General features: G+C 38.5%; 1 protein-coding gene across 13 annotated transcripts in view; it reads left to right on the forward strand.

The window, feature by feature from the left end:
• The window catches only part of LOC114291047 (ABC transporter C family member 12), a 93,764-nt gene extending 68,288 nt beyond the window's left edge, over window positions 1–25,476 (forward strand). For 7 of the 13 annotated variants that reach the window (XM_082887327.1, XM_082887329.1, XM_082887334.1 and 4 more), the window contains 4 exons: window positions 796–917; window positions 20,567–20,812; window positions 20,906–21,341; window positions 22,823–23,327. In XM_082887327.1, the coding sequence (XP_082743453.1) occupies window positions 796–917; window positions 20,567–20,812; window positions 20,906–21,341; window positions 22,823–22,920 (902 nt within the window). In that variant the 3' untranslated portion in view covers window positions 22,921–23,327. Of the gene's footprint in view, window positions 1–795; window positions 918–14,568; window positions 14,691–20,566; window positions 20,813–20,905; window positions 21,342–22,822; window positions 23,328–25,328 lie in introns of those variants that run through there. The other 6 variants (XM_082887335.1, XM_082887336.1, XM_082887337.1 and 3 more) reach the window with 4 other exon arrangements.
• The last annotated feature ends 1,733 nt before the right edge of the window (window positions 25,477–27,209 follow it).

Below are 27,209 nucleotides of genomic sequence, written 5' to 3' on the forward strand. Positions count from 1 at the left end.
CTTTATCTTTTTGAATTTTCATCAAATTCAAATTTGATTAAAAATAAAAATAAAATAAAAAATTCTCCATTGATTTAATAAACATTTGATGAAAGGGTGTGGGATTAGTAAAAAAAAAATTACGAGTACTAAATTACCATTTTTCGACAACTTTTTTTTTAATGATTATGTATACATACATTAATACTATACTCTTAAAAATTAACTCAAAAAATATATTTATATATCTCATTCATTCTAGGTATGACTCACATTAAAGTACCTTTGAATATACATTATACACCTTCAAGGTAAAATTTTGAATAAATAGTTTTTTTTATACATAAAGGGCCCCAATTTTAAGATTTCACCTTGGGCCCCGAAAATCTCAGGGCCGGCCTTGATGGAAGGCCTTCCATTATAGATACCACTCAAGCTAGGCATATGTGAATATGCACAAACTCAAGGAAAAAAAGTGTCAAGTAATGAAACATATGGATTTACAATAACTTAACAACTGACAATTTACAGAAGTCTGATCTTGAAATGTCTGGATCAATGACAAATTATTGTCTATGTTAATTAAATTGACAATCAAACAGTTTGATAGTCTGCAGTGCTCCTCAATCTTTCCATTAGGCATCTTGAGTACAGCTCTATGGCTATACCAAGTTACACTTGTTTATAATAACTTCCCACTATATTTTTCAAACTAATATTTGTTAATGTAACTTATTCCTTTTTTCCTTGTCACAAAAATGTGTTGTGAAAAAAACTTCCAATAGTGACTAATTAACACTCATTTTATTTGGCTAGGGACCATCCGATTTAATCTTGATCCTTTCAGTGAACACAATGACGCTGACCTTTGGGAGGCTTTAGAGCGTGCTCATCTAAAGGATGTCATCAGAAGGAATGCTTTTGGTTTGGATGCTGAGGTATAAGCTTAATTTCTCTTTGCTCAATCTTTTTTATTTATTTTTACCTAAATGCTACTAGATATTGGATAAAAGGTGTTCATGCAAGGAGATTCAATCTTCGTACTGATAATCTTGTTTTTCTCTTTTTGTGATCAGTGCAAATGTTTAAAGTGTCTAGGTTGTAGGCATGAACAACTTGATTTTTTCTTGGTCAATGCATTTTCTATACTCTAGATCAATGCTCTAAGCCATGGATTGTTCGACAAACCAGAAAAGGTACCAGGTCAAGGGTCACTAGTTCAACGTCAAGTCAAGCGAAATCGAACCGTGATGTCATAATTATCTCATAAATATATTAAAAATAAATTTAAAAATATAAGCATTAAAAACATTAATTATTTTATATTTTAACGTACATATATGCTACGTTACATGGACTCAGGTATGGGTGTCAAGTGTGGGTATGTATCTAGAGGTCAGACTCATCAAACCACAAATTTAAGGATACATGAGCTCGGCAAAAAAATGTCGTATTTTTATATTTTTAATCAAGTATGTGAGATAAAATAGTGTTGTAAGTAATTTATAGTGTCAAAAAGGCATTTATAGCAATTATACAATAATATGTTCATAATAATAGTGTTAAATACAACTATATAAGAAGTGTCTGATTAAAATTATCCGACACATATCCTATACCTTTGTCCAAGTGTCGTGTGTCCTGCACAGGTATTTAATTTATATTGAAGAGTTCGTGTAACATAGCATATATGTTAATCAAATATATAAGTTTATACATATATATTGTTTGTAGTCAAATTAATTGAAGTTGTGTTTAGACAAAATGGGCATAATGTAATAAATAAATTATATTTGCCATAGCTAAACAAAGCAAGGTGATGGCTTGGTGGTCAAAATCCAAGCTTCTGTGGATGAGGTTCTAAGTTTGAGACCTCAAAGCTTATGTTTTTGTTTGTACCCTATTTGGCACAGCCAATAGGAGGCCGCCACGTGGCATGAAGTTACAAATAAAAGAGTGGTGGTTATGGGTCAACCCGTGGGGCTCAATGTGAGAATATTAGCTTGATTGTGTAAATATATTAGATTGATTGTGTGAATATTAGATTTGTTCTTATTTCCCATTTTAGTCTTGGGTCTAGAATTACTATATAAATCAGATGTATTATTTGTATTTTACATATTGAAATATACAAGTTTATTCATAAACTTTCATGGTATCAGAGCCGTGTGCGAAAACCCTAGCCGTGTTTTCTGTTCGTTCGACCTCTTTTTTGATCCTCCTAAGTTGCACATATCAAAATTAGGATCAACCTCTGATCTCATCGGAATCGCCACCCACCCAATACTGGAATGTTGATTCAACCCCTTTGTTCTCAGACCCTTGTTCACATATTTGAAGCTCATTACCTCGTGACCTGTCTGCTTCGCAGCCCCTGAATCACGATCCCTCACAACAGTTTGCCTCAAATCGCCACCCATCTGGTGTTCAAGACCTCCGTGTCTCACCTCTGCTTCTTGCATCTAGTGCATCTGGCTTGCCGACTTGGGATTATCTCTTTGTGTGGTCTCTCTGTGTTTGTGACCCCTGATTGACCCACAAATATGGACTCTATTGGTAAAGTTTTTAGTTTATTACAAATTGCCACATTTGTAGGTCTAATTTCAATTGAGCCCCTGTTGAGAGATTTTACACTCTTTGTTTACTACCACTCTTACGATGTCGGACAACAAAATTCAAGCCATCAGTTGCAAACTCATTGCTGTCAACTATGCTTATTGGGCTTATGAAGAATTTTCTTCTCGGTCAAAAAAAATTAGGGTATGTCTCTGGTTCTATTTCTCATTCATCGGATTTGAAAAATGAAGGATATCTAACTGCTTATGACACTTGGGATTGTGACAAAACCCAAGTTCTGACTTAGTTTCAGAACTCTATGGAAGATTGTATTGGGATGATGTTTTTCAAATACACTACTACTAAGGAGGTGTGGAACTATTTACTGGGAGTTTATCGGCAGTCTAACTTTGTCAAGCGGTATGAGTTGCAATCAGCTATTTAGAGTGCTAGTTAGCAGTATCGGTCTATTCAAGATTTCTACATTGAGATAATGGGTCTCTGGGATCAGCTAGCCCTCATGTAACCATCTAGCATTAAGGTACTTGATGCTTATTTGCAGTTTCGTGAGGAACGTTGTTTGGTGTAGTTCTTAACAGCTCTTTCTCCTCAGTTTGAGGCCATCTAAGGTGGTATCCTTAACCGTTCTCCTCTCCCTTCTGTGGATTCTATAGTTCGTGAGCTCTTGTCAGAGGAAACTCTTCTCAAGACGGCCAGTCAAGCTCTATCTCCATCTGGCCCTGTTTGGTAGAGCTGTGGGAAAGTACTTATAACTTATGCTTAAACAGCTTATAGCTTATTATAGCTTATAACTATGAACATAAGCTGATTTCTGACTTATAAATTAAGCATCTCCTGCCCCACTCAAAGAATAAGCTGATTTCTGACTTCCAAAAAGCTATAAGCTATAAGCTATAAGCTATAAATTAAATCAAACACATCAAAATAGCTTAAATTAAGCTGAAAGCTGAAATAAGCAGCTTTTAAGCTGCACCAAACAGGGCCTCTGTCTTCTTGGCTTGTACTCAGCCTCTACTATTGTCGACCCCATCTACACATCTGCTGCAATTGGAAGTATGACTGTCCCAAGAAGGGACGTCTGCTTGCTTTGTCTTCTCAGCAGTCTCAGACCCAATTCTGCGCTCTTTCTCTGAGTACTTTTCGGCCTCCCGAAGCTTATACTGCATCTGCTCTGGCGCTCGATCTTGACTTGGCTTCCTTGAGTGTTCAAATTACTCGGCTTTAGCATATATTGACTACTTCCCAACTATCCCCGTCTACCTCCACTCTTCCTTCTCTTCCGCACCTTCGAAATTAAGGATCTGGGCCCATTGCGGATTTTCTTAGTATTATTAAGGTAGTTTTTTCTCCCAAGGGTTATTTTGGCTTAGACCAAGTATATGAATGAAGTTATTCACCGTGTCGGTCTCACTGATACTAACCAATTGAGCTTAATGTAAAGCTTCATTATACTGTTGGTGTCCCAGTGGATGATCTTACCTCATATTGCAAGCTTGTTGGTTCCTTGGTCTATTTAACTCTCACTCGTCCTGATCTTACATATGTTGTTCATGTGATCATCTAATTTGTCTCTGCTCGTTCCATGCATTAGGCAGCCTTGGTTCGAATCCTCCACTATCTCTTAGGGTTTGTTGTTATCATCCACTTCTTTTTTAGATTTGGTAGCCTATGCTAATTTTGATTAGGATGGTGATGTCATTGACCGCAAGTCCATTTCTAGTTTCTATATGTTTTTTGGTGATCCTTGATTTCTTGGAAAAGCAAGAAACAAACTATTGTTGCTCATTCTACTGTCGAAGCTGGGTATTGTGCTATGGCCCATGCCACTACTGAGATTGTCTAGCTTCGTTGTCTCTTGTATGATTTAACTGTTCCTCAATCCTCTTTGACTTCTCGCTACTGTGACAACCGCAATGCTACACAAATTGTTCATAGCATTGTTTTTCATGAGCGCACGAAGCACATTGAGATTGATCGTCACTTTGTCGGCCAGTATCTGTAATTTGGCTCTACTTTGCTTCCGTTCGATCCATCTACGCTGCAACTTCTTGATTTCTTTACCAAGACTCACATTATTGCTCGGTTTCGATTTTCTCTTGACAAACTCTTCGTGCTTTCTTCTAAAACACCTTAAGCTTGAGAAGGGGGGAGGGGGGGGGGTTGTATGAGAATATTAGATTTATTGTTTCCTATTTTAGTCTTAGGTCTAGGATTGCTATATAAATCAGATTGTACTCTTTGTATTTTACACATTGAAATATACAAGTTTATTCAGAAACTTACACTCAAATAATGATTGGGTCAACTTGTAGAAGTTGCACCCTGGTCTATCCATAGCAACAAACAAAGGGTTAGACTTGGTCAAAGAGGCAGTTACGGATCCTTGGTTTTCAAGAAGCAACTAGAGATCTTGTCCCAATTTTCTCTCAACACTTTTAGGCAGCTATAAATGGAGAAGTAAATTACTGTCACAACCCCAACCCACCCCAAACAAGATCGTGTAATGACCGGCCAATAGTTCTTGACTACCAAAGGCCTACTAAACAAAAACAAGTTGGACTCTTAACATAATTAGGGCAAAATTAATTAAGAGAGTGTGGAAGCCTTTAATTTCTTATATTGAGTCGATTTAGAACATCCATTCAGAGCAAGTGAATATCTATATGAAATGAAAGCATACATTCTTCTTGAATAATTATTTGTACTATTAAATGACTAAATAATAAAATAGAATACAATACTCAACATAACTTTACAAATCCGATACAAGAAACGTAAAACCGGCTTCTAACTAAACTTTTCCTTGGTGCTCAAACTCTTCTCACGTAAGGGAGAGGGGTGAGCCATTGCCCAATAAATAGTAATACAATAAAGTGGTAAATGAATGAACACTAACAAATTTTATCAAAACCAAGAACGTGATCATTTTGAACATAATATAGCTTTGCACATGATAATAAAGCTTAACTTGCAAGCATATACATAGCGACGAACATTCTCAAGGCACTTCAAATCAAATACAAGGTGCCACAGCAGGTGGCGAAGAGCTCAGTTGGCAAGAGGTTATTGGTATGATTCCCAATAACAAACAGGTTCCAAGATGTCATCTTAATACATGATACAAAAATATATGATGTTCATTCATAGCAAAACAATAATTAGCTTTCATAAACATACCATACGTTTGCATTTCGAATCATAGTTTTTAAGAAACATAACTTACTATACTACTACTCACAAATGGCTCCATAGACAAGGGTATAGACTTCTTCAAGCTTGACCTATACGAAACAGGAAACAAACATTGAAATACTAGATAACTTGTAAGCTTCTTATATTCACTTAAACGTATGATTTAGTAGTTCTCTTTTCTACTTGAACATAATTCAAGTGGGTTTCTAATTATGTTAACCTTGTGTCCAGGTCTAAAACATGTATAAAAGTATCCAAAGAGAGAGAGAAAAATGAGTGAAAAGTAGTTCAGGACTTGCTAAATTTGGTCAGTCTGCTCAAGCGAACTTTCCACCACTTGAGCAGTGAAATGATTTCCCCAGAATTACAGGCCTGCAAACAAGATTCTGAGGACCCTCTCATGTTCGCTTGAGCGGTGCCCTAACTGCTCGAGCGGTTAACCGACTTCTTCAAACTTAACCAACTTGCAAAACTCAAAGTATTGAGAGTTCAACATCTTCGCTTGAGCAGTCTTCATACTGCTCGAGCAGTCTGAAACAAAAACCTGCTGTATGAAAAATCCAGCCCTGTTCTAAGTGTTCTACCTACATTTTTCCTTGAGCTAGGCTTGTGAAACTTAATCTAAATCATGCAAAATCCTCAAAAAACTTGAAAATAAGATTGTTTTGTAAATCAAAAACATTAAAACTTCCTTCATTTTCAAGAATCAAGGATGAGACTTTGAAATTTTCCAGGTATTTGAGAAAACTCTCTTTTCATGCAATCTATCTCTTTCTTTCTTCCTAGCAAGGATTTCAGCCACCAAACTCATCAAAACCAAAGAAACAACCAAAAGTAGATGTCGAAATACATCAAGAACACCATAAACTATCTCAAACAAGGATGAATACCTAACTTTCTTTTTAATTCCTCACCTAGCTTAACTTTTCTTATTCTTTTCCGTATTTCTCCATTTTTAAACCAAATTGATCCTAGTTTCTTCCAATTCTTAGATGTTAGGAGCGTTTACTACAAGAATTAGGGATGGATTCATACCTTAGAACACTTCTTGGTTGAGTTTTTGGTTGATTTTTCTTAACCTTTTCCTTTTTCCCTTCTTTCTTTCTTTTCTCCTCCTTTCTCTCTTTCTTTGGACTTCTATAGGTTCTATACCTCTACAGAACTCATCTCCTTTTATTTGATTAGAACATAAGGCTTTATTCAGTGTGGCAAAAATCGTACAAGGTTACTGTTAAAATATTATTATTATTTGTTGGGTTATTATCAATTGTAATTATTCTATGCCTTAGGGCCTCTTTGTAATTATTAATATTTATTAATATAAAAAGGGGATGATATTACAATCATTTCCTAATCTTGGTATTCTCTAAAAGTCATCATGGTATCAGAGCCTAACCCTAAAATCTAAACCCATCTACATCCATCCATACAGTTCTGTTATACCGGAGCAACCAATCACCCGCTGGAGATAACCCACTTCAGCAGCCGAGAAGGGCCCAGGTTGTTTTAGCTGGGTTGATGTCAATCTAGGGCTTGAAAACAACCCTGGTTGGTCGCACAAGGGTTCGCAAATCACCCTGGTTGGTCGCCTTCAGTGCTAAAGGCCATCCTGGCTTTGCCAACCACTGCTACCGGCTCTTTTTGCCTAGCCGACTGCCACTGACAGCCTCTATGCCTCTTTGGCTTCATGCGATAGCCTCTCTGCTTCTCCCTCTGCTCGCCTCTCCCTTTTGCCGTCATATGTCTGTCGTATGTCTCTTGTTTCTGTCACCTCTCTCTTGTCGTTGACTAGGTCTTTGTTTGAGTCTTTGTATCTGTCGTCTCTCTCCCTAGTTTGAGTCTTTGTTTAAAAAAAAAAAAACAAAAACAAAAACAAAAAGGAAAAAAAAAAATATAAGTTCTTAATTCTTTCTATTGTTTTTCCCTTCCACCACCATCTTCCGAATTTGTGATTGGCACTAGTTTTGTTGAAGGTTTGGTAGTACAGTATCCAAGGCAGATTTCACTAGTGTGTCCACTACTTCTTAGACACCTACGAGTGAGAGTTTCATTATACGTACTACTATAATTAATAACCCCAACCCTAGTGTTAAAATCACCAACTCTCAATTTAATGGTCAAAACTATCTAGCGTGGTCACAGAGTTTGACTATGTTTTTGAAGAACAGAGGGAATATGGGGTATGTTGATGGCAGGATACAGGCACCCAGCACCACTGGCCGGGTTATGACCAATGGGAGATTACTAACTCTTTGATTATCAGTTGGCTTATTCATTTGATGGTATCAGAAATTGGCGAGAGCTACTTGTCTATGGAGACTGTTTGGAATGCTGTGGCTACCACCTATTCCCGCAAAGGGAATTTCTCACAGGAATTTGAGTTGCGTCACTCTATTGAGAGCTCTGTTCAAGGGGAGCAGACGGTTCTTCAGTACTTCACCTTCCTCACCAACGGTTGGAAATGCCTTAATCACCTGCAGGACTATAAGCCTGTTTGCATTGCTAATTCAGTCGGGTATAGGAAGTTCATTGCATAGGAATGGGTCTTCAAGTTTCTGTCCAGTCTCAATGTGGAGTATGATCGCGTTTGCAGTCGGGTTCTAAGTATAGACATTCTTCTTGAAGCTTGAATAACCAGCTTAGGGTATGATGAGATATCACCCCTTATTTATAAATGAAGATTAGGGTTTACAAACAAGACAATTACAAGATGATCCCTGAGGGCATAACAATGATTACAGACCCTAGTGCCTTTCGGCTAATATAAAATACTAAGTGACTTTCGGTGATTATAATATGCCAACACTCCCCCTCAAGCTGGTACGAAGATATCTCTCATGCCCAGCTTGCCTAATATGTCATGAAACGGTTTATTCCCAATTCCCTTGGTGAGAATGTCAGCAAGTTGTTCACCAGACTGAACAAAAGGAGTACAAATGGTACCACTAGTGAGTTTCTCCTTAATGAAGTGGCGATCAATCTCAACATGTTTTGTCCTGTCATGTTGAACTGGATTGTGAGCAATGTTGATGGCGGCCTTATTATCACAATATAACCGCATGGAGTCCGTCTGAGCAATACCTAGATCACTCAACAATAATTTGATCCATAAAAGTTCACACACACCTTGTGCCATAGCTCTAAACTCAGCTTCTGCACTTGACCTGGCAACCACATTCTGTTTCTTACTCCTCCAAGTAACTAGGTTGCCGCCGACAAATGTGCAATACCCTGAAGTTGATCTCCTATCAGTTACTGACCCAGCCCAGTCAGCATCTGTATAGGCTTCTACACGAAGATGATCATACTTTGAAAAATACAGACCCTTACCAGGAGCAGACTTCAAATACCTCAAGATTCTCATGACAGCCTCAAAGTGAATCTGATAAGGAGCATGCATAAACTGACTAACTACACTGACAGCAACAGCAATATCAGGACGGGAGTGAGATAGGTAAATGAGCTTACCCACTAATCGTTGATAGCTCCCCCTATCCACAACTTCTCCTCCTTCATCATCTCCCAATTTTTGATTGGGTTCCAGTGGGGTGGCACATGCCTTGCAGCCAAGCATCCCAGTTTCCTTCAACAGGTCAAGCACATATTTTCTCTGTGAGATAAATATCCCATCCTTAGAGCGAGCAACTTCAATTCCCAGAAAATACTTCAAGCTTCCCAAGTCTTTGATTTCAAACTCTTTGGCTAAATATTTCTTCAACAGAGGTATTTCCCCACTATCATTGCCTGTAAGAACTATGTCATCTACATAAACAATAAGTGCTGTAGTCTTACCGCATGAGGAATGTTTCACAAACAATGTGTGATCTGCCTGACTTTGTTTGAAACCATATTTAAACATAGCCTGAGTGAATCTTTCAAACCAAGCCCTTGGAGACTGTTTGAGACCATATAATGACTTCCGAAGTTTGCATACTTTCCCTTCTGTTTGATGATCCTCAAAACCCGGAGGAATGTCCATATATACTTCTTCTTCGAGGTCACCATGGAGAAAAGCATTCTTGACATCAAACTGATAAAGCGGCCAATCTAGATTAGCTGCTAGAGAGAGAAGTACTCTGACTGAATTCATTTTAGCCACGGGTGCGAAGGTCTCCTGATAATCAATGCCATATGTCTGAGTAAACCCTTTTGCCACAAGTCTTGCCTTGTAACGCTCAATAGTCCCATCTGCTTTGTGTTTCACAGTATATACCCATTTACAGCCCACAGGTCGTTTGCTCGTAGGTAACTCAGTCAATTCCCAAGTGCCATTCTTTCTAAGTGCTTTCATTTCCTCAATCATGGCTAGTTTCCACTTAGAGATAGCAAGAGCATCCTGAAAATGGTTAGGAATGCTAACAGAGGAAATATTGGACACAAACGCTCTATATGAGGATGACAAATGAGAGTATGATACAAACTGTGAGATAGGATGTTGAGTACAAGATCTCACACCCTTCCTTTTGGCAATAGGAACATCAAGATCAATGGACTCACGAGATTCAAAGTTACCTAGACTCTCATCAGAAGCAGGAGATGGCAGTGGAGTAGCAGAAACGGTCCCTTGTATCCAGTTAACTTGTTTTCTGTCGATGTCCCGGACATAAACATGCCCATCCTTATTCTTGGTGACAGTGGGTTCTATAGTTCCAGTAGAAGAGGGGGGTGCAAGAACAACTGGTTCTACCATAGGAGGCACAGGACTCACTTCTACCATAGGAGACACTGGACTCACTTCACACCAAGGCTCCCCCGGAAATGAGGACGGTGACACCGGAGAGGACAAGAAATAGGACTGGGACTCAAAGAAAGTGACATCCATGGACACAAACCACTTACGAGAAGAAGGGTGGTAACATTTATACCCCTTTTGAGTAGGAGAATAACCAAGGAAAACACACTTGAGGGAGCGAGGGTCTAACTTACCACGAGAGGGAGAGTGATTATGGACAAAACAGACACAACCAAATATTTTGGGAGGAATAGAAAACAAGGACTGAGAACCCAGGAGGACGTGAAGCGGAGCCTGTTTGTCCAAGACCTGGGTAGGGAGACGATTAATAAGATGGGCAGCGGTGAGAACAGCGTCGCCCCAATAGGGTTGAGGCACGTTCATAAAAAAACACATGCACCGAGCCATGTCAAGAAGATGCCGATTCTTGCGTTCGGCCACCCCATTTTGTTGAGGGGTATTGGTGCAAGAGGTCTGATGGATAATGCCATGAGTAGAGAAATATTGTCCTAACCCAGAATCTATGTATTCCCCGCCATTATCAGAACGAAATATTTTGATAGTGGCCCCAAACTGAGTACAAATCATCTTATGAAAAGTGCGAAACACAGAGAAAACTTCACTCTTATCTTTCATGAGATACACCCAAGTAGCACGAGAAAAATCATCAATAAATGTAACAAACCAGCGATGACCTTTCATAGACAGAACACGAGAGGGACCCCAAACATCAGAATGTATTAATGAAAAAGGAACTAAGCTTTTATTCAAACTGGGAGCAAAAGAAGCTCTATGTTGTTTTCCAAGTTGACAAGACTCACAAAGAAAGTCAGACACATGATGATTTGCGAAACTAGAAGGAAATAAATGCTTAAGTAAATGAAATGAGGGATGCCCAAGACGCCGATGCCACAACCATACATCAGCGGGGGTAGTAGAAGACGTGGTGGAAGAATAAGCAAGTTTGTCCGGTTGATCTAGGAAGTAGAGACCATTTTCTGCACTACCACTGCCAATCGTCCTCCCCGTGACAAGGTCCTGAAAAAGACAATGATCAGGAAAAAACGTCACACAACAATTCAAATCCTGGGTAAGACGACTTAAGGATAACAGATTAACAGAAAACTTGGGAACATGGAGAACAGAAGATAGATGCATGGTAGGAGTGACTTGGACTAAACCTTTTCCAGAAATGGAAGAAACAGTTCCATCGGCAATCCTAACTTTGTCCTGACCTGAAGAGGGCTTATAGGCAGAGAAAAGATCAGAGGAGCCAGACATATGATCTGAGGCACCAGAATCAATAATCCAAGGCAAAGATGTATGACACAGGAAAGCACAAGGAACAGATGCTAAGTTACCTGAGCGGGCAAAGGACGAGGAAGCGGTACTGAGAGTAGTAGAAGATCGGCGGTCCAACAATTGGCGCAAAGCATCCTCCAGCTCAGTATCAGAAACTTGGGTAACAGAAGTAGAATTAGAATCAAGGGTATCAACGGCACTAGACTGATGAGCCCGGGAATAGGAACCACGTCCTCGAGAGTGGCCTGACCGACCTCCTCGAGAACCTGACCGATCACCTCGACCCCCAGATGGAGTCCCATGAAGCTTCCAACATGTCTCACGAGTATGCCGCGGCTTCTTGCAATAATCACAGAATACAGACTCCTTAGCAGCAGACGGAGGAGGCAGGCTGAGGCCATCTCGAGGAGTAGACAGTAATGCGGAACGGTCAGTAGAGACAGGGGACATCATAGCTGATCGACGACTCTCCTCATTTTGTACATAGGCAAATGCCTCCTGTAGTGAAGGAAGGGTGTCCATACTCAGAACTCGACCCCTAACTGGATCATACTCCATATTTAGACCGGCCAAAAATTTAAAGACCCGTTCCCGAGCAATGAACTTGTACCCGACAGAATCAGTAGGGCAAACGGGCTTATAGTCTTCCAGGTGGTCAAGGCGTTTCCAGCCGTTGGTGAGGAAAGTGAAGTATTGAAGAACAGTCTGCTCCCCCTGAAGTGTGCTCTCAATAGAGCGACGCAACTCAAATGCCTGTGAAAAATTTCCTTTGCGGGAATAGGTAACAGCCACAGCCTCCCAAATGTCCTGGGCAGTCTCCATAGACAAGTAGCCCTCACCAAGTTCTGGAACCATCGAATGGATAAGCCAACTCATAATCAAAGAGTTGGTAATCTCCCATTGGTCATAACCTGAGTCAGTGGTACTAGGTGCCTGTATCCTGCCATCAACATATCCCATCTTTCCTCTGCTTTTCAAAAACAAAGTCAAACTTTGAGACCATGCTAGGTAGTTCTGACCATTAAATAGAGAGGTGGTGATTTTCAGACTAGGGTTGGGATTCTCAGTCATGGTAGTAGGTAGAATGAGACTCTCACTCTTTGGTGTTTGAGACGAAGAGGACACACTAGTGGAATCTGTCATGGATACAATACTACCAAACCCGCAACAAACTAGTAGAAATCATAAACCCGGAAGGTGGTAGTGAGATAACAGGCACAATGACCACTATAAAGACATAACAAAAATTAAGAAATGAATTTTTTTTTTTTTTTTTTTGAATATATATATATATATATTTTATTTTATTTTATTTATTTATTTGTTTTTTTTTATTTTTTTTTATTTTGTTATTATTTTATTTTTTTTATTTTTTTTTATTTTTTTATTTTAAGTTGATTTATTTATACATGTCTTTATATATAAATATATATCCGGCTCTATTTATATATATATATCAGGATATATAGGTATATATATATATATTTATATACCACAGTGAGATCAGAGGCTGAGGACGACGAAGAAGACGAGCGACGAAATGGCTGGAGGAGGTCGCCGAGCTGCGGAGCTGACGGCTGAGTGACGATCGACAGAGGAGGTCGACGAGGAAGACGGCTGAGGAAGACGAGCTGAGGAGATGAGGAGATCGACTGAGGAAGACGGCTGAGGAGATCGACTGAGGAAGACGGCTGAGTGATGATCCACCCAGGTAAGCTTCGAACCCTAGAGTGTTGTTGGTGAAAAGGTCTACCAACGAGGGTGAGCCGAAACCCTATAGGTTCTGCTCTGATACCATGAAGCTTGAATAACCAGCTTAGGGTATGATGAGATATCACCCCTTATTTATAAATGAAGATTAGGGTTTACAAACAAGACAATTACAAGATGATCCCTGAGGGCATAACAATGATTACAGACCCTAGTGCCTTTCGGCTAATATAAAATACTAAGTGACTTTCGGTGATTATAATATGCCAACACTTCCTTCACTTCAGGAGGCATTTGCCTATGTACAGAATGAGGAGAGTCGCTAGTCTACTATGATATCTCTTGTCTCTACTGAGCGCTCAGCAATATTGTCTACCCCTAGAGATGGCCTCAGCTTGACTCCCATCCCTCTGTCTGCCACTAAGGAATCTATATTCTGTGATTACTGTAAAAAGCCATGGCATACTCGTGAGACGTGTTGGAAGTTTCGTGGAACTCCATCTGGGGGTCGAAGTGATCAGTCTGGTTCTAGGGGAGGTCAGTCAGGCCAGTCTAGAGGACGTAGCTCTCATCCACGGGCTCACCAATCTAGTGTCATTGATGCACCTAATTCTACTTCCGCTTCCATTGGCCAGCCTTCTAATGGTCTATCTGGCATGACTACTCATGAGCTTGAGGATGTTCTACGTCACTTGCTGGACCGCCAGTCTTCTACTGCTCTCAATACATCTTCCTCGTCGTTTGTCCGTTCAGATAACTTAGCTTCTTCTCCTCGTGTTTTCCTTTCTCATAAGTCTTTGCCCTGAATTATTGATTCTAGTGCCTCAAATCATATGTCTGGATCCTCTGACCTTTTCTCTGCCTATAAGCCCTCTTCAGGTCAGGATAGATTTAGGATTGCAGATGGTACTGTTTCTTCTATTTCTGGGAAAGGTTTAGTTCATGTCACTCCTACCATTCCTCTATCTTCTGTTCTCCATGTTCCCAATTTTTCTATTAACTTGTTATCCTTGAGTCGTATTACAAATGATTTGAATTGTAGTGTGACATTTTTCCTTGATCATTGTCTTTTTCAGGACCATGTCATGAGGAGGACGATTGGCAGTGATAGTGCAAAAAATGGTCTCTACTTTCTAAATTAACCGGACAAGCTTGCTCATACTTCTACCACGAGTCCTACTACAAAAGATGATTTATGGTTGTGGCATCGGCGTCTTGGGCATCCTTCTTTTTATTTACTTAAGCATTTATTTCTATCTATTTTTGCAAACAATAATGTGTCTGAGTTTCTTTGTGAGTCTTGTCAACTTGGAAAATAATACAGAGCTTCTTTTGTTCGCAGTTTTAATAAAAGTTTAGTTCCTTTTTCATTAATACATTCTGATGTCTAGGGTCCATCTCGTGTTATATCTATGAAATGTCATCGATGGTTTGTTACATTTATTGATGATTTTTCTCGTACTGTTTGGGTGTATCTCATGAAAGACAACAGTGAGGTTTTCTCTGTGTTCCACAATTTTTATAAGATGATTTGTACTCAGTTTGCAGCCACTGTCAAAATCTTCCGTTCTGATAATGGGAGGGAATACATAGATTCTGGGTTAGGGCAATATTTTTTTGTCCATGGCATTATCCATCAAACCTCTTGCACCAATACCCTTCAACAAAATGGGGTGGCGGAACGCAAGAATCGTCATCTTCTTGACATGGCTCGGTACATGTGTTTTTCTATGAGTGTGCCTCGGTCCTACTGGGGTGATGCTATTTTCACTGCTGTCCATCTTATTAATCGTCTTCCTACCCAGGTCTTGCAAAAACAAGCTCCCCTTTAAGTCCTCCTAGGTTCTGAGTCCTTGTTTTCTATTCCTCCAAAAATATTTACTATTTTGTCCATAATCACTCTGCTACTCGTGGTAAGTTGGACCCTCGCTCCCTCAAATGTGTTTTCTTTAGGTACTCTCCTACTCAAAAGGGGTATAAGTGTTATCACCCTCCTTCTCGTAAATGGTTTGTGTCCATGGATGTCACCTTTTTTGAGTCTCCTATTTCTTGTCCTCTTCGGTGTCACAGTCCTCCCTTTAAGGGGAGCCTTGGTGTGAAGTGATTCTTGTGATTCCTATGGTGGAACCAATTGTTCTTGCCCCACCACCTCTTACTGGGACTACAGAACCCAATGTCACCAAGGATAGGGAAGGGCAAGGGCAAGGGCAAGGGCAAGGGCAACTTTATGTCAGGGATAAAGATAGACAGAAAGTTGACTGGATACAAGAGACCACTTTTGCTCACCCACTGCCATCTCCTGCTTTTGATGAGAGTCCAGGTAACTTTGAATCTCTTGAGTTCACTGATCTTGATACTCTTATTGATCTTGATGTTCCTATTGCCAAGAGAAAGGGTGTGAGATCTTGTACTCAACATCCTATCTCAAATTTTGTGTCCTACTCTCTCTTGTCATCCTCATATAGAGCTTTTGTGTCAAATATTTCCTCTGTTAGCATTCCTAACCATTTTCAGGATGCTCTTGCTACCTCTAAGTGGAAACTTGCCATGATTGAGGAAATGAAAGCACTTAGGAAGAATGGCACTTGGGAATTGACTGAGTTACCTAAGGACAAACGATCTGTGGGATGCAAATGGGTGTATACTATGAAACACAAAGCAGATGGTTCTATTGAACGTTACAAGGTTAGAGTTGTGGCAAAAGAGTTCACTCAGACATATGGCGTTGACTATCAGGAGACTTTTGCACCTATTGCTAAGATGAATTCAGTTAGAGTACTTCTCTCTCTAGTAGCTAATCTAGATTGGCCACTTCATCAGTTTGATGTAAAGAATGCCTTTCTCCATGTGACCTCAAAGAAGAGGTACATATGGACATTCCCTCTAGCTTTGAGGATCATCAAACAGAGGGTAAAGTATGTCAACTTAAGAAGTCATTCAATGGTGTCAAACAGTCTCCAAGGGCTTGGCTTGAGAGATTCACTCAGGCTATGCTTAAATATGGCTTCAAACAGAGTCAAACAGATCACACTTTATTTGTGAAAATTCCTCACGTGGTAAGACTATAGCACTCATTGTTTATGTGGATGACATAATTCTTACAGGTGATGATAGTGAGGAAATACCTCTGTTGAAGAAATATTTAGCGAGTGAGTTTGAAATCAAAGACTTGGGGAGCTTGAAGTATTTTCTGGGAATTGAAGTTGCTCGCTCAAATGATAGGATATTTATTTCACAAAGGAAGTATGTGCTTGACTTGTTGAAGGAAACGAGGATGCATGGCTGTAAGGCTTGTGACACTCCACTAGAACCTAATTAGAAACTGGGGAATGATGAAGGGGGAGCAGCTGTTGATAGGGGGAGCTATCAGCGATTAGTGGGTAAGCTCATCTATCTATCTCACTCCCGTCCTGATATTGTTGTTGCTCGCTCCAAGGATGGAATATTTATCTCACAGAGAAAATATATGCTTGACCTGTTGAAGGAAATTGGGATGCTTGGTTGCAAGGCATGTGACACTCCACTGGAACCCAATCAGAAATTAGGAGATGATGAAGGAGGGGAAGCTATTGATAGGGGGAGCTATCAACGATTAGTGGGTAAGCTCATTTACCTATCTCACTCCCGTCCTGATATTGTTGTTGTTGTCAGTGTGGTTAGCCAGTTTATGCATGCTCCTCATCAGATTCACTTCGAGGCTGTCATGAGAATCTTGAGGTACTTGAAGTCTGCTCCTAGTAAGGGTCTTTATTTTTCAAAGCATGATCATCTTCGTGTAGAAGCTTATACAGATGCTAACTGGGTTAGATCAGTAACTGATAGGAGATCGACTTTAGGGTATTGCACCTTTGTTAGAGGCAACTTAGTTACTTGGAGGAGTAAGAAACAGAATGCGGTTGCCAGGTCAAGTGCAGAAGCTGAGTTTAGAGCTATGGCACAAGGGGTGTGTGAGCTGTTATGGATCAAGTTATTGTTGATTGATCTTGGTAATGATAAGACGGACTCCATGCAGTTATACTGTGACAATAAGGCCGCCATCAACATCGCTCACAATCCGGTTCAACATGACAGAACAAAGCATGTTGAGATTGATTGTCATTTCATTAAGGAGAAACTCACTAGTGGCACAATTTGTACTCCATTTGTGCATACTGGTGAACAACTCGCTGACATCCTCACCAAGGGAGTTAGGAGTAAACCATTGCATGACATCCTAGGCAAACTAAGCATGAGAGATATCTTCGCACCAACTTGAGGGGAGAGTTAAAATATTATTATTATTAGTGGGGTTATTATCAATTGTAATTATTCTATGCCTTAGGACCCCTTTGTAATTATTAATCTTTATTAATACAAAAAGGGGAGGATATCACAATCATTCCCTAATCTTGGTGGTATTCTCTGAAAATCATTAGTTACTAGGTTCATTAATTCACTAATCTTGTTTATTTAGTTTAACTAATCTAGGTTAGGACTAATTAATTGTGAGGTTTATACTTAATCTTACTTAACTTAATTAATCCCAATTAAGGTTCACTATTCACGCTTAATTAACACTAATCCTGATTAGTAAAATTTTTATTATATGAGTTGATCAAGCACATTAGACTAGGATCATTAAGCTCCTCAATTAGTACTAAAGCTCATGCTATTATTCTCAAATCAAGTCTTAAGTCTTCCCCTAACTCTTTAATAATAAATATTTATATTCTTGGATTATCTTATTAAAACAGATTTCTATTTCCAATTTGTCTGAAGTTTATTCATTGATCATAAATATTCCAAAGTTCTTCTTCTTATTCTTTCCTCAAAGCTTTCTAGCTATCTACTTTTTATTCATTATTTTAAATATTCTACAAATTAAAATAATTAATTTGACATAGGATATTTAAAGTTGATTATTACTATAATTAATTTGGGGTATCTCACAATTACGCTTCAAAAAGTGGGCCACGTGTACCCTTTTCCAGGATGGTTCACCTGTTATACAAATGGTCCCATGGGATGTAACAATCCACTAGGTTTGGCTCACTCCTAAATCTTAGGAAATAGCCATATGACCTAGGAACATAGGGAGATAATGGTGACATGGAACAGAGAATCATAACCTATGAACATGGGGATAATGGTGTCAAGGAAGAGAGAATGCAGGATGTCATGCAAGAATTCAAAACCAATTATCCACAAATGCAGCCCCTTTTCCAAGATGGTTCAACCGTTATACAAATGCTCCCATGGGATGTAACAAACCACCAGGTTTGGCTCACTTCTAAATCCTAGGAAATAGTTACTTGACCTACAAACATGGGATAATGGTGACATGGAAGGGAGAATGCAGGATGTCATGCAAGAATTCAACATCAACTATTCACAAATGCAGCAAGTGATCAGTTTCAGATATGGAATCATGGGACGCATGGCAAGCAATCATGGGACCTTGACGGAGAAAGCTGGATCGAATAAACTGCCATCGGCAACAACTATAAATACCCAAGAAGTGATCATGGCAAACGGTCTAGTACCAACCAAACAAAAAGATTATTTTCATACTTCAATTTGACCCAGCGCCTTTATCTTTTACATTTCCTAGTTTCACTAACTTAGAATGTCTTAACTTATTCATTTCAATTTATTCAAGCCTATAAGCTACTATACTTCCATTCATCAATAGAATAGTTTATTTTGCCTTTCATGTCATATGAGTACTACACTCACTCACACGTAAGAAATAGTTAAGTCCTCTTCATTGAGGCGAAGAAAGAACCTCGATGGTGTTTCCCCTTTCATCACCAACTTTTGTTGGTATTAGAAGTTAGATTGAGCGCATCACTCACTTTAGATCGCAGTCCTGCATTTCCATTTTGCAAGTTAGTTGTTGTTTTTAGCATAAACAGTTTTACATTGTCTTGCATTGCAGTTATCACACATGAGGGCTTGGCCGGTGTCACTGAACTGGCTCCGGGTTGAGCGGATGATGGGTTTAACCGTGGCTTTATCTGGTTTTAAGAAAATAAGTCGGTTTTCAAGTTAGAATGGGTTTTAGGGTCTATCCGGACCGGAACTTGAACCGGTCAACGGGTTGACCGGTCGAATTGGCCAGCCCAATCCGGTTTTAAAAACAGTGCTCTAGATCGCACCATGGGTTGGCCCATGTTTACAGATGGCCGGCCCACATGTGGATCATTTTTGACAACCTAAGGACTTGATTCTATCATGGTCAACCAACCTATCTGGATAGTTGCTGGTTGTTAAGATATGTAGTATTTTTTGTATTAATGATGGAGGGCAGTTTAGTCATTTACTTCTATTTATTAGGATAATCATTGTTTATTAGGTTTCTTTGTATTTTTAGTGGGTATTATTATGCAATAATAGCAGTGCATAGCAATTCACATGCCAATGAATCTCTCCCATAGCAACTCACATGCCGGTGAAGAACTTCCATAGCATCCTTGCTTCCACGGCTTCAAGACTTGTCCACTATGCTCTCCAAAGTGGTAGTGGCTTGGACTCTAACTAAGGCACACATTACATAGCTATGAAATTGCCAACCTATGCTAGTCCTACCACTAACACGAGAAATTAGTATTTTTGGCCAAAAGCCAGTTTTGATTTATAAAAAAATAACTAAATAAATAAATAAATGATTTCTCTAATAAATCACACAAGTATGATATTCCAGAAGCCAGTTTGTCTAGAAAACCTCACCTATAAGCTTTGGTTCCATTAGTTTCTTACATCTGCAGGGTTCTATGATAATGAAACATGTATGATATTCGTATCTCCTCTGAAAGTTGACTAAACTGTTAGTGATTGAAGTGAAGTCAAAGTTTGACAGAGTTTTATATTATTTTATTGTCCTTTAATATGATTACAATAGTTTGAATGACATTTTTACAGCATTTAGAGTGAAGTCAATGTGTACAAATTAAATGGAATTATTTATGTGTACAAATTATTATTGTCTAAGGTTTGACCCATTATCAAATATATTTTACTGTCCAAAAGAAGGAAATTGACAATTGATTAACAAAAAAAAAGAAAGTAATTTTTTTTTTTTTTTTGACTGTAAAGGTTTCGGAGGCTGGGGAGAATTTCAGTGTTGGACAGAGGCAACTATTGAGTCTTGGGAGAGCATTGTTACGCAGATCAAAAATTCTTGTTCTTGATGAAGCCACGGCAGCTGTTGATGTTAAAACTGACTCACTTATCCAGAGAACTATTCGAGAAGAATTCAGATCACGCACAATGCTCATCATTGCTCATCGACTTAATACCATTATAGATAGTGATCGAATTCTGGTGCTTGATGCTGGTCAGGTGTGCCCTTACATTGAACATTCATCAGTCTTTGAGTTGGAGTTGTTTTGTATGAATGTCAGTAGTAAGAAATTGTCAACACCTATTTTTCAGGTTATGGAATATGATGCCCCGGAGAAACTATTGTTGAATGAAGCAAGTGGTTTCTCGAAGATGATTCAGAGTACAGGGGCTGCAAATGCTCAGTATTTACACAGCTTAGTACTCGGAGGAGGAGAAGGAGAGAATAAGTCCTCGGGAGAAGAGATATTTAATGGGCAGCAGGGGAGACGGGTAGCCTCTTCCCACTGGGCTGCTGCTACGCAGTTTGCACTTGGTGTTTATATGGCTTCCTCACAGAATATCCTTCTTCAACCCTCCTTGGAAATGATGGAAGATGAGAACAATATCGTCAAGAAAACTAAGGATGCGGTTGTAACCCTTCAGGAAGTTTTACAAGGGAAACATGATGAAGTCATCGAAAAGGCGCTAGATCAATACCAGTTTCCTAGTGAAAGATGGTGGTCAGCTCTCTACAAAGTCATTGAAGGTACTGAGATGCATACATGCATACACACATCTGCACTAATTCTACACGTGGTGTGCTTTTTTTTTTTTTATGAAGCAAATAGTAAAAATTTAAGTGAATTTGCACAACAATGTTTGCATGCCCATTATGTTTTATTCATTGCCACATGCAATAGAGGTTGATTAGGCTAATTGTTGTGTTCTATGTTGCCTATTATACTATTATTAGTAATGAAATTGGATGAATATGGAATCATTTTGTATAAGAACTAAGATAAAACTGAATGAACTAAGATAAAACTGAGTAGGCCCCCGGCAACCTTGCAACTCGCATGATTTTCTTTGATTAATTAGTCTTAACTATTTAATAACTGTTCACCTTGTGGCGATATATTCTACACATAATTTGGAAGGACAAAATTCACTTTATCCCGTTACGGTTTGAGCTTGGAGCACTTTAACTCCCTATGGTTCAAATATAGCAGGCAACTCCCTCATAATTTTGGACTAAACTCCAATAGTTAGTTAAAATTAACAAAAAATGTAATGCACTTGCCTGCTTTGAAAGTGGATATAACTTTTTTTTAAAACTAAAGTAAAATAAAAATGCAAAAAGCCATTTTTACCCTTCATCTTCATCATCTACCTTCAAACCCTAAAAATTCCAATTCTATAAACTCTAACCCTAACACTAATACCAACCACCGCTGCAGCCCCCTCCCTCCTTCCCCCACGTCCTTGCCTCTCCCCGACCTCTCGTATCACCGCCTCCTTCCTCCTGAATTCACACACAATTTCGGCCATAGCTACTATTTACACTTATAATAGTCCCTTACACAACCATGGGTTGCACAGCCACGTTTCACACCATGTTTCTTCTTTCAATTATTGGGTTTATTTATAGGCATATTTCAATTACCAGATATATATACATATGTATAACTTTAATGTTGCGTGTATATATGCATAGTTTTTATGAGACATATATGTATTTATTTTTAAAATTATTTTATGTATATTTTTTATCCATTAAAATAAATGGTGGTAATTGGGTTGAATACAATAGTGATAATGGTTTATTTTTTGTTAATAAAGAAAGAGACGAAAGACAATGATGAGGGTATAAAGGTCTATTTTTCATTTTCCATTAACAGCGTTTACAGTGCAGTTTGGTCCAAAACTACGAGGGAGCTCTCTGCCTATATTTGAATCATTGGGGGTAAAATGCTTCAAGATCAAACCACAATGGGTAAAGTGAATTTTACCCAATTTGGAAAGATATATTTTTTCCCTCATGCCAGTTAAGATGTTAATCCAAAATGACACTGTTCTAAATTACTAGCACTGTCTTGTTAGTTCTCGCTGAGCTCTTTAGTAAATTTATTTTCTTTGGCAACAGCATAGATGGAAGCCACCAATAGGAGGCGATGTCCTTTCACTGTTCTTTTTCTTTTTTTGTTTCCTAATCCAAAATTGGCCTTTTTTTGTGTGTGTTTATTTCAGGTCTTGCTATAATGAGCAGATTGGCTCACAATGAGGTTCAACGATTAGAAAACAATTTTGAAGACGGATCATCTGGTTGGGACCATGTTGAAATGTAGGGAGCAAATATTAATCTAATTACATGGGAACTCTCAATAATTAAAATTAGAGAATATTTATGTAGACAATCAATATCCTGATAATATAACTATATATATATATACATTATTATGTAAGTAATATGGATATTTGTGCCTTGTGGCACAACTGCATCCCCATGTCCATCTGTCTACAGTCCTGAAGACGACTCTTCTTTCTTCCCCTTGTTGTTAGAGGAGCTTTGTAACATTATTTGAGAGAATAGTCACTCAAACCAGCATGTTAAGGTTGATGATTGGCCCTAGATATAGTGTAAGGGTGCTTCTAAATGCATCCCATTTTTATGTTTGGACAAGGGTAATTTCATTTGCACATCATATTTGTTTAAAAATTAATATCTGAATTATATAAATTGTGTATTGAGATATAGTGTTGTTTGCAAATTGAATTACCCTGGACGCACTAAGTTTAATAATTTTTCTATGGGTAATTCTATTTACACAACATAATTTCTTCCTTACGCCCCCCTTCTTTTTACAAAAATTTGAAATTTTTCTAATTTTCCAAACCTTAACTCACATCCACCATCATCTCCAACCATTGTCTCAACCCCATATGTGTGATACCCCTGTCCCGTAATATGTTAATTGGTCCTTAACCTAGGTATGATTATGTGTTTAATATGATTTTGTGTGCCATTATGTGAAAATATGTGGTTTTGAATTTCTATCTGTTCACCGTAGGAATATCTATTTGATTTTTCCGCTTCGAAAATTAAATTGAAGGCCTTATCGGCCACAAAACTCGAAATTGATTACGCCATTGTGATTGGCATAATTTTTAGAGCCTACGGTGAAATTTAATTGAAAATTGATTTGGATTAAATTAAGTTGGTTAAATTGGTGAATTAGTGTCCAACTATTTAATATTATTAAATAAACATTAGTGGGACTTTTTATATGGCCATATACACTCTCTTTGCTCCTTTTTGAACTCAAAAATCTGAGATAGGCATGGAGAGGGTGTGAAAGCCGGCTATAGAGAGAGAGAAGAATTGTGCAAGTTTTGCTCTTGAACTTTGAAAGTCTTGAAGATAACTCAAGAATTTGCCATAAATTGTGAAGATTAAAGCTCATTGGTGAGTAATTCATGTGTTTTTAGTTATCATCTTGTGAATTCAAATTTGAATGAGGGTCAAGAACATGAATTAGTTTGATTTTGTTGTATTAAAGACCCATGTGTGCATGCATGTATGTAATTGCTTGAAATTGCATGTTTGAGTTTAAATTACATGATCCATGTAGGATTTTGGTTAAAGCTCATGTAAAATCACCATTTGTGTCATCTAAGTTGAAAATGGGAGCAATACATCACATGCATGTACAATTTATGAAGATAAGAGCTTTGGATGCATGAATGTGTCTATTGGAATTGAGTTTGGTGTCAATTTGGGGCATGCATGTGTTTGATTCAGAAATTGAGCTCCATGATGATGTGTTTTAGTGTTTATACCATGTTAGTACAAGAATATGTGAGGTTGGAGCCATAAAATGCGAGAAATGTTGGTTTGAATGTCGAATTGGAGCTCAAGAATGTGTTCTGGAAAACCCAGAATTTTTGATGTCCACTCGAGCGGGGAAAGTGCTGCTCGAGCGGGAAATTCGTGCTCCCAGTACTTTTGCAGACATGGATGTCCGCTCGAGCGGGAAATTTGACGCTCGAGCGGGGAGCCATGAAGAGAGGCCTTCCGCTCGAGCGCTAGACTTCAAGCTTGAGCGTAATTTTGATGCTTCCAGTACTTTTGCAGGCCTTAAGGGTCCGCTTGAGCGGGGACCCTGTTTTCTGAAAAAAAAAATTATGCAGTCTGAGTTCCGTTTTCTGTTTTCTTTCACTTCCAAGTACTCTTAGGCATTCATTGAGCATTGTAATTGAATTAAAGAGATAAGAATAAAGCCTAAAGAGGAAAATGTGAATTTAAGAATTGATCGAATTGTTTGTGACCCTTTTTGTGTTCATGGAATGTGTAGGGTCAAGCTCCAGGGCAAATCCACAAGTCGACCACTGTGAGTAATATCTTATTAAGATATTTGAAATATACTGTTGTCCAATTGTTTACTTATATGTAGGTTTTGTAAGTTCATTAATCTGAATGGTGGACAACGATTGATATGAATGATTGGGCCGAAGGCCGATTGATACGAATGATTGGGCCGAAGGCCGATTGATACGAATAATTGGGCCGAAGGTCGATTGACATGAATGACTGGGCCGAAGGCCGACCGACATAAACGTTTGGGCCAAAGGCCGATAAATATAAATGATTGGGCCAAAGGCTGTTTGCTGTAACTGTTTCAATGATTGCTTATGTATCTTCCTCATTTGATATTATTCACTGGGCATTCGCTCACACTCATTCATGTACATGTAGGTGAGCCAAGGGACATCCAAAACCAACCCCGGTGAAATTGTGAGAAACAGTCGAAGTTTTGAGGAGTCAACCCAAACGTCTCGCGCACGAGACTGTCTTCGCTTTTGTCCTTGTTCATAGTTTTTGTTATGTTGGCGAAAACATTGGACTACCTTTGTATATAGTCTTGGGTTCGACTGACTTAATCTTGTATGATCCTGTATGCACAATGTTCTGTGTTGGTATATATATTTTGATGTGGGTTATTAACACATAAATGTTTAGAATGTGATGGTGTGCATATAAGCACAGTTCTATGGACAAAGTTTTAATTTTGCTTCCGTTTGGCCCTTTTACTCTGATGAGTTTTGTTTTAGTGGATTGAGGCCGTAGGTAATCTCGTGATTACTGGCCGGTTATGGCCTTAACCCATAGGGGCGGGTTCGGGTCGTGACAATATGTATCCTCTCTGCCACCCCTAGATACTCTTCGACAACTGCAACACCTTTCTAACCCATCCATTAGAACGAAAGTGACTCTTTTTCAGCATTCTTGTTTTGTTCGACAAACGAGAACAGAACAAATGAAAAACATAATTTCTTCCTTACCCCCTCCCCTCATTTCCTTCTTTTTTACAAAAATTTGAATTTTTCTAATTTTCCAAACAGTAACTCACATCCACCATCATCTCCAACCATCACCTTAACCCCTTATGTATCCTCTTTGTCACCCCCTAGACACTCTTCGATAACCACAACACCTTTCTAACCCATCCATTGGAAAGAAAAAGGACTTTTGTTTTAGCATTTGTGTTTTATTCGACAAACCAGAACAGAACAAATGACTTTTTAAAGAGCCAAGTATCACAAGTCGACTGTGATTCAACCTCAACCCAAACCTTCGTCACGGTAGGATGCTGACCCAACCCAATCCAACCCAACAATCTCCCTCTAACACCTACCCGTAAGTAACATGCCATCCAGGGAAATCAAACTTGAGATCTCACTTTGGTACCAATTGTAGGATCAAGTGCTTACCATCTCAACAAAGCCCGTAGGTAATGGTAAAAGTACAACTTTATTCTCTTACAGGGTCCAACGCCAAGCATCACAAGTCGATCGTGACTCGACCTTAACCCGAACCTCCGGCATGGCAAGATGTTGGCCCAAACCTAGGCCAACACAATTGAATAGATAAAATAGAATGCTAATTGCAATTGAATAGATAAAAACAATTGAACAAGATAAGTTAAAAAAATTTCAAACAGATACCCTCTATATATATATATGTGTGTGTGTGTGTGTGTGTGTGTGTGTGTGTGTGTGTGTGTCTATAAGAATTTGAACAAATAGAATAAAAAATTAAACAGATGGGTTAAAATAATTTGGATAGATAGATTCAAAGAATTCAATAGATAAAATAAAAATTTGAACAGATAAGTTCAACAGATAGATTAAAAGTATTAAATAGTTTAAATAGATAGATTAAAAATATTAAAACAATTTTGATGAATAGATAAAAATTTAAACAGATTAAAAAAATCGAACAAATAGATAAAAATTTAAACATATATGTTAAAATTAAAAATTTCAACAGATAGGTGGTATTTATGGAATGAAATCTGTTAATGGACTTTTGACTAACAAATGTCCTTGTGTCCTCAATAGAACCACCATTGTCCTTGATGACTTATAGGGGTGGGAATATGGATTTATGAAGGATTTTTTTCTTTAATTTTGAGTTTGAATAGCACTACTCTTATTTGAATATAATTTTAGACACTTTCAGTATGACTTGTCATCAAAACTACTTACATGTAAACCGAGATCTTCATCAAGAACGGATCTAGAATTATCATTATGGAAGTGTGAAAGTATGTTTAAAGACGCAAATCCATATAAT

Source organism: Camellia sinensis, chromosome 9, assembly GCF_055761805.1.
Source record: "Camellia sinensis isolate YWXY chromosome 9, ASM5576180v1, whole genome shotgun sequence".
Lineage (NCBI taxonomy): Eukaryota > Viridiplantae > Streptophyta > Magnoliopsida > Ericales > Theaceae > Camellia > Camellia sinensis.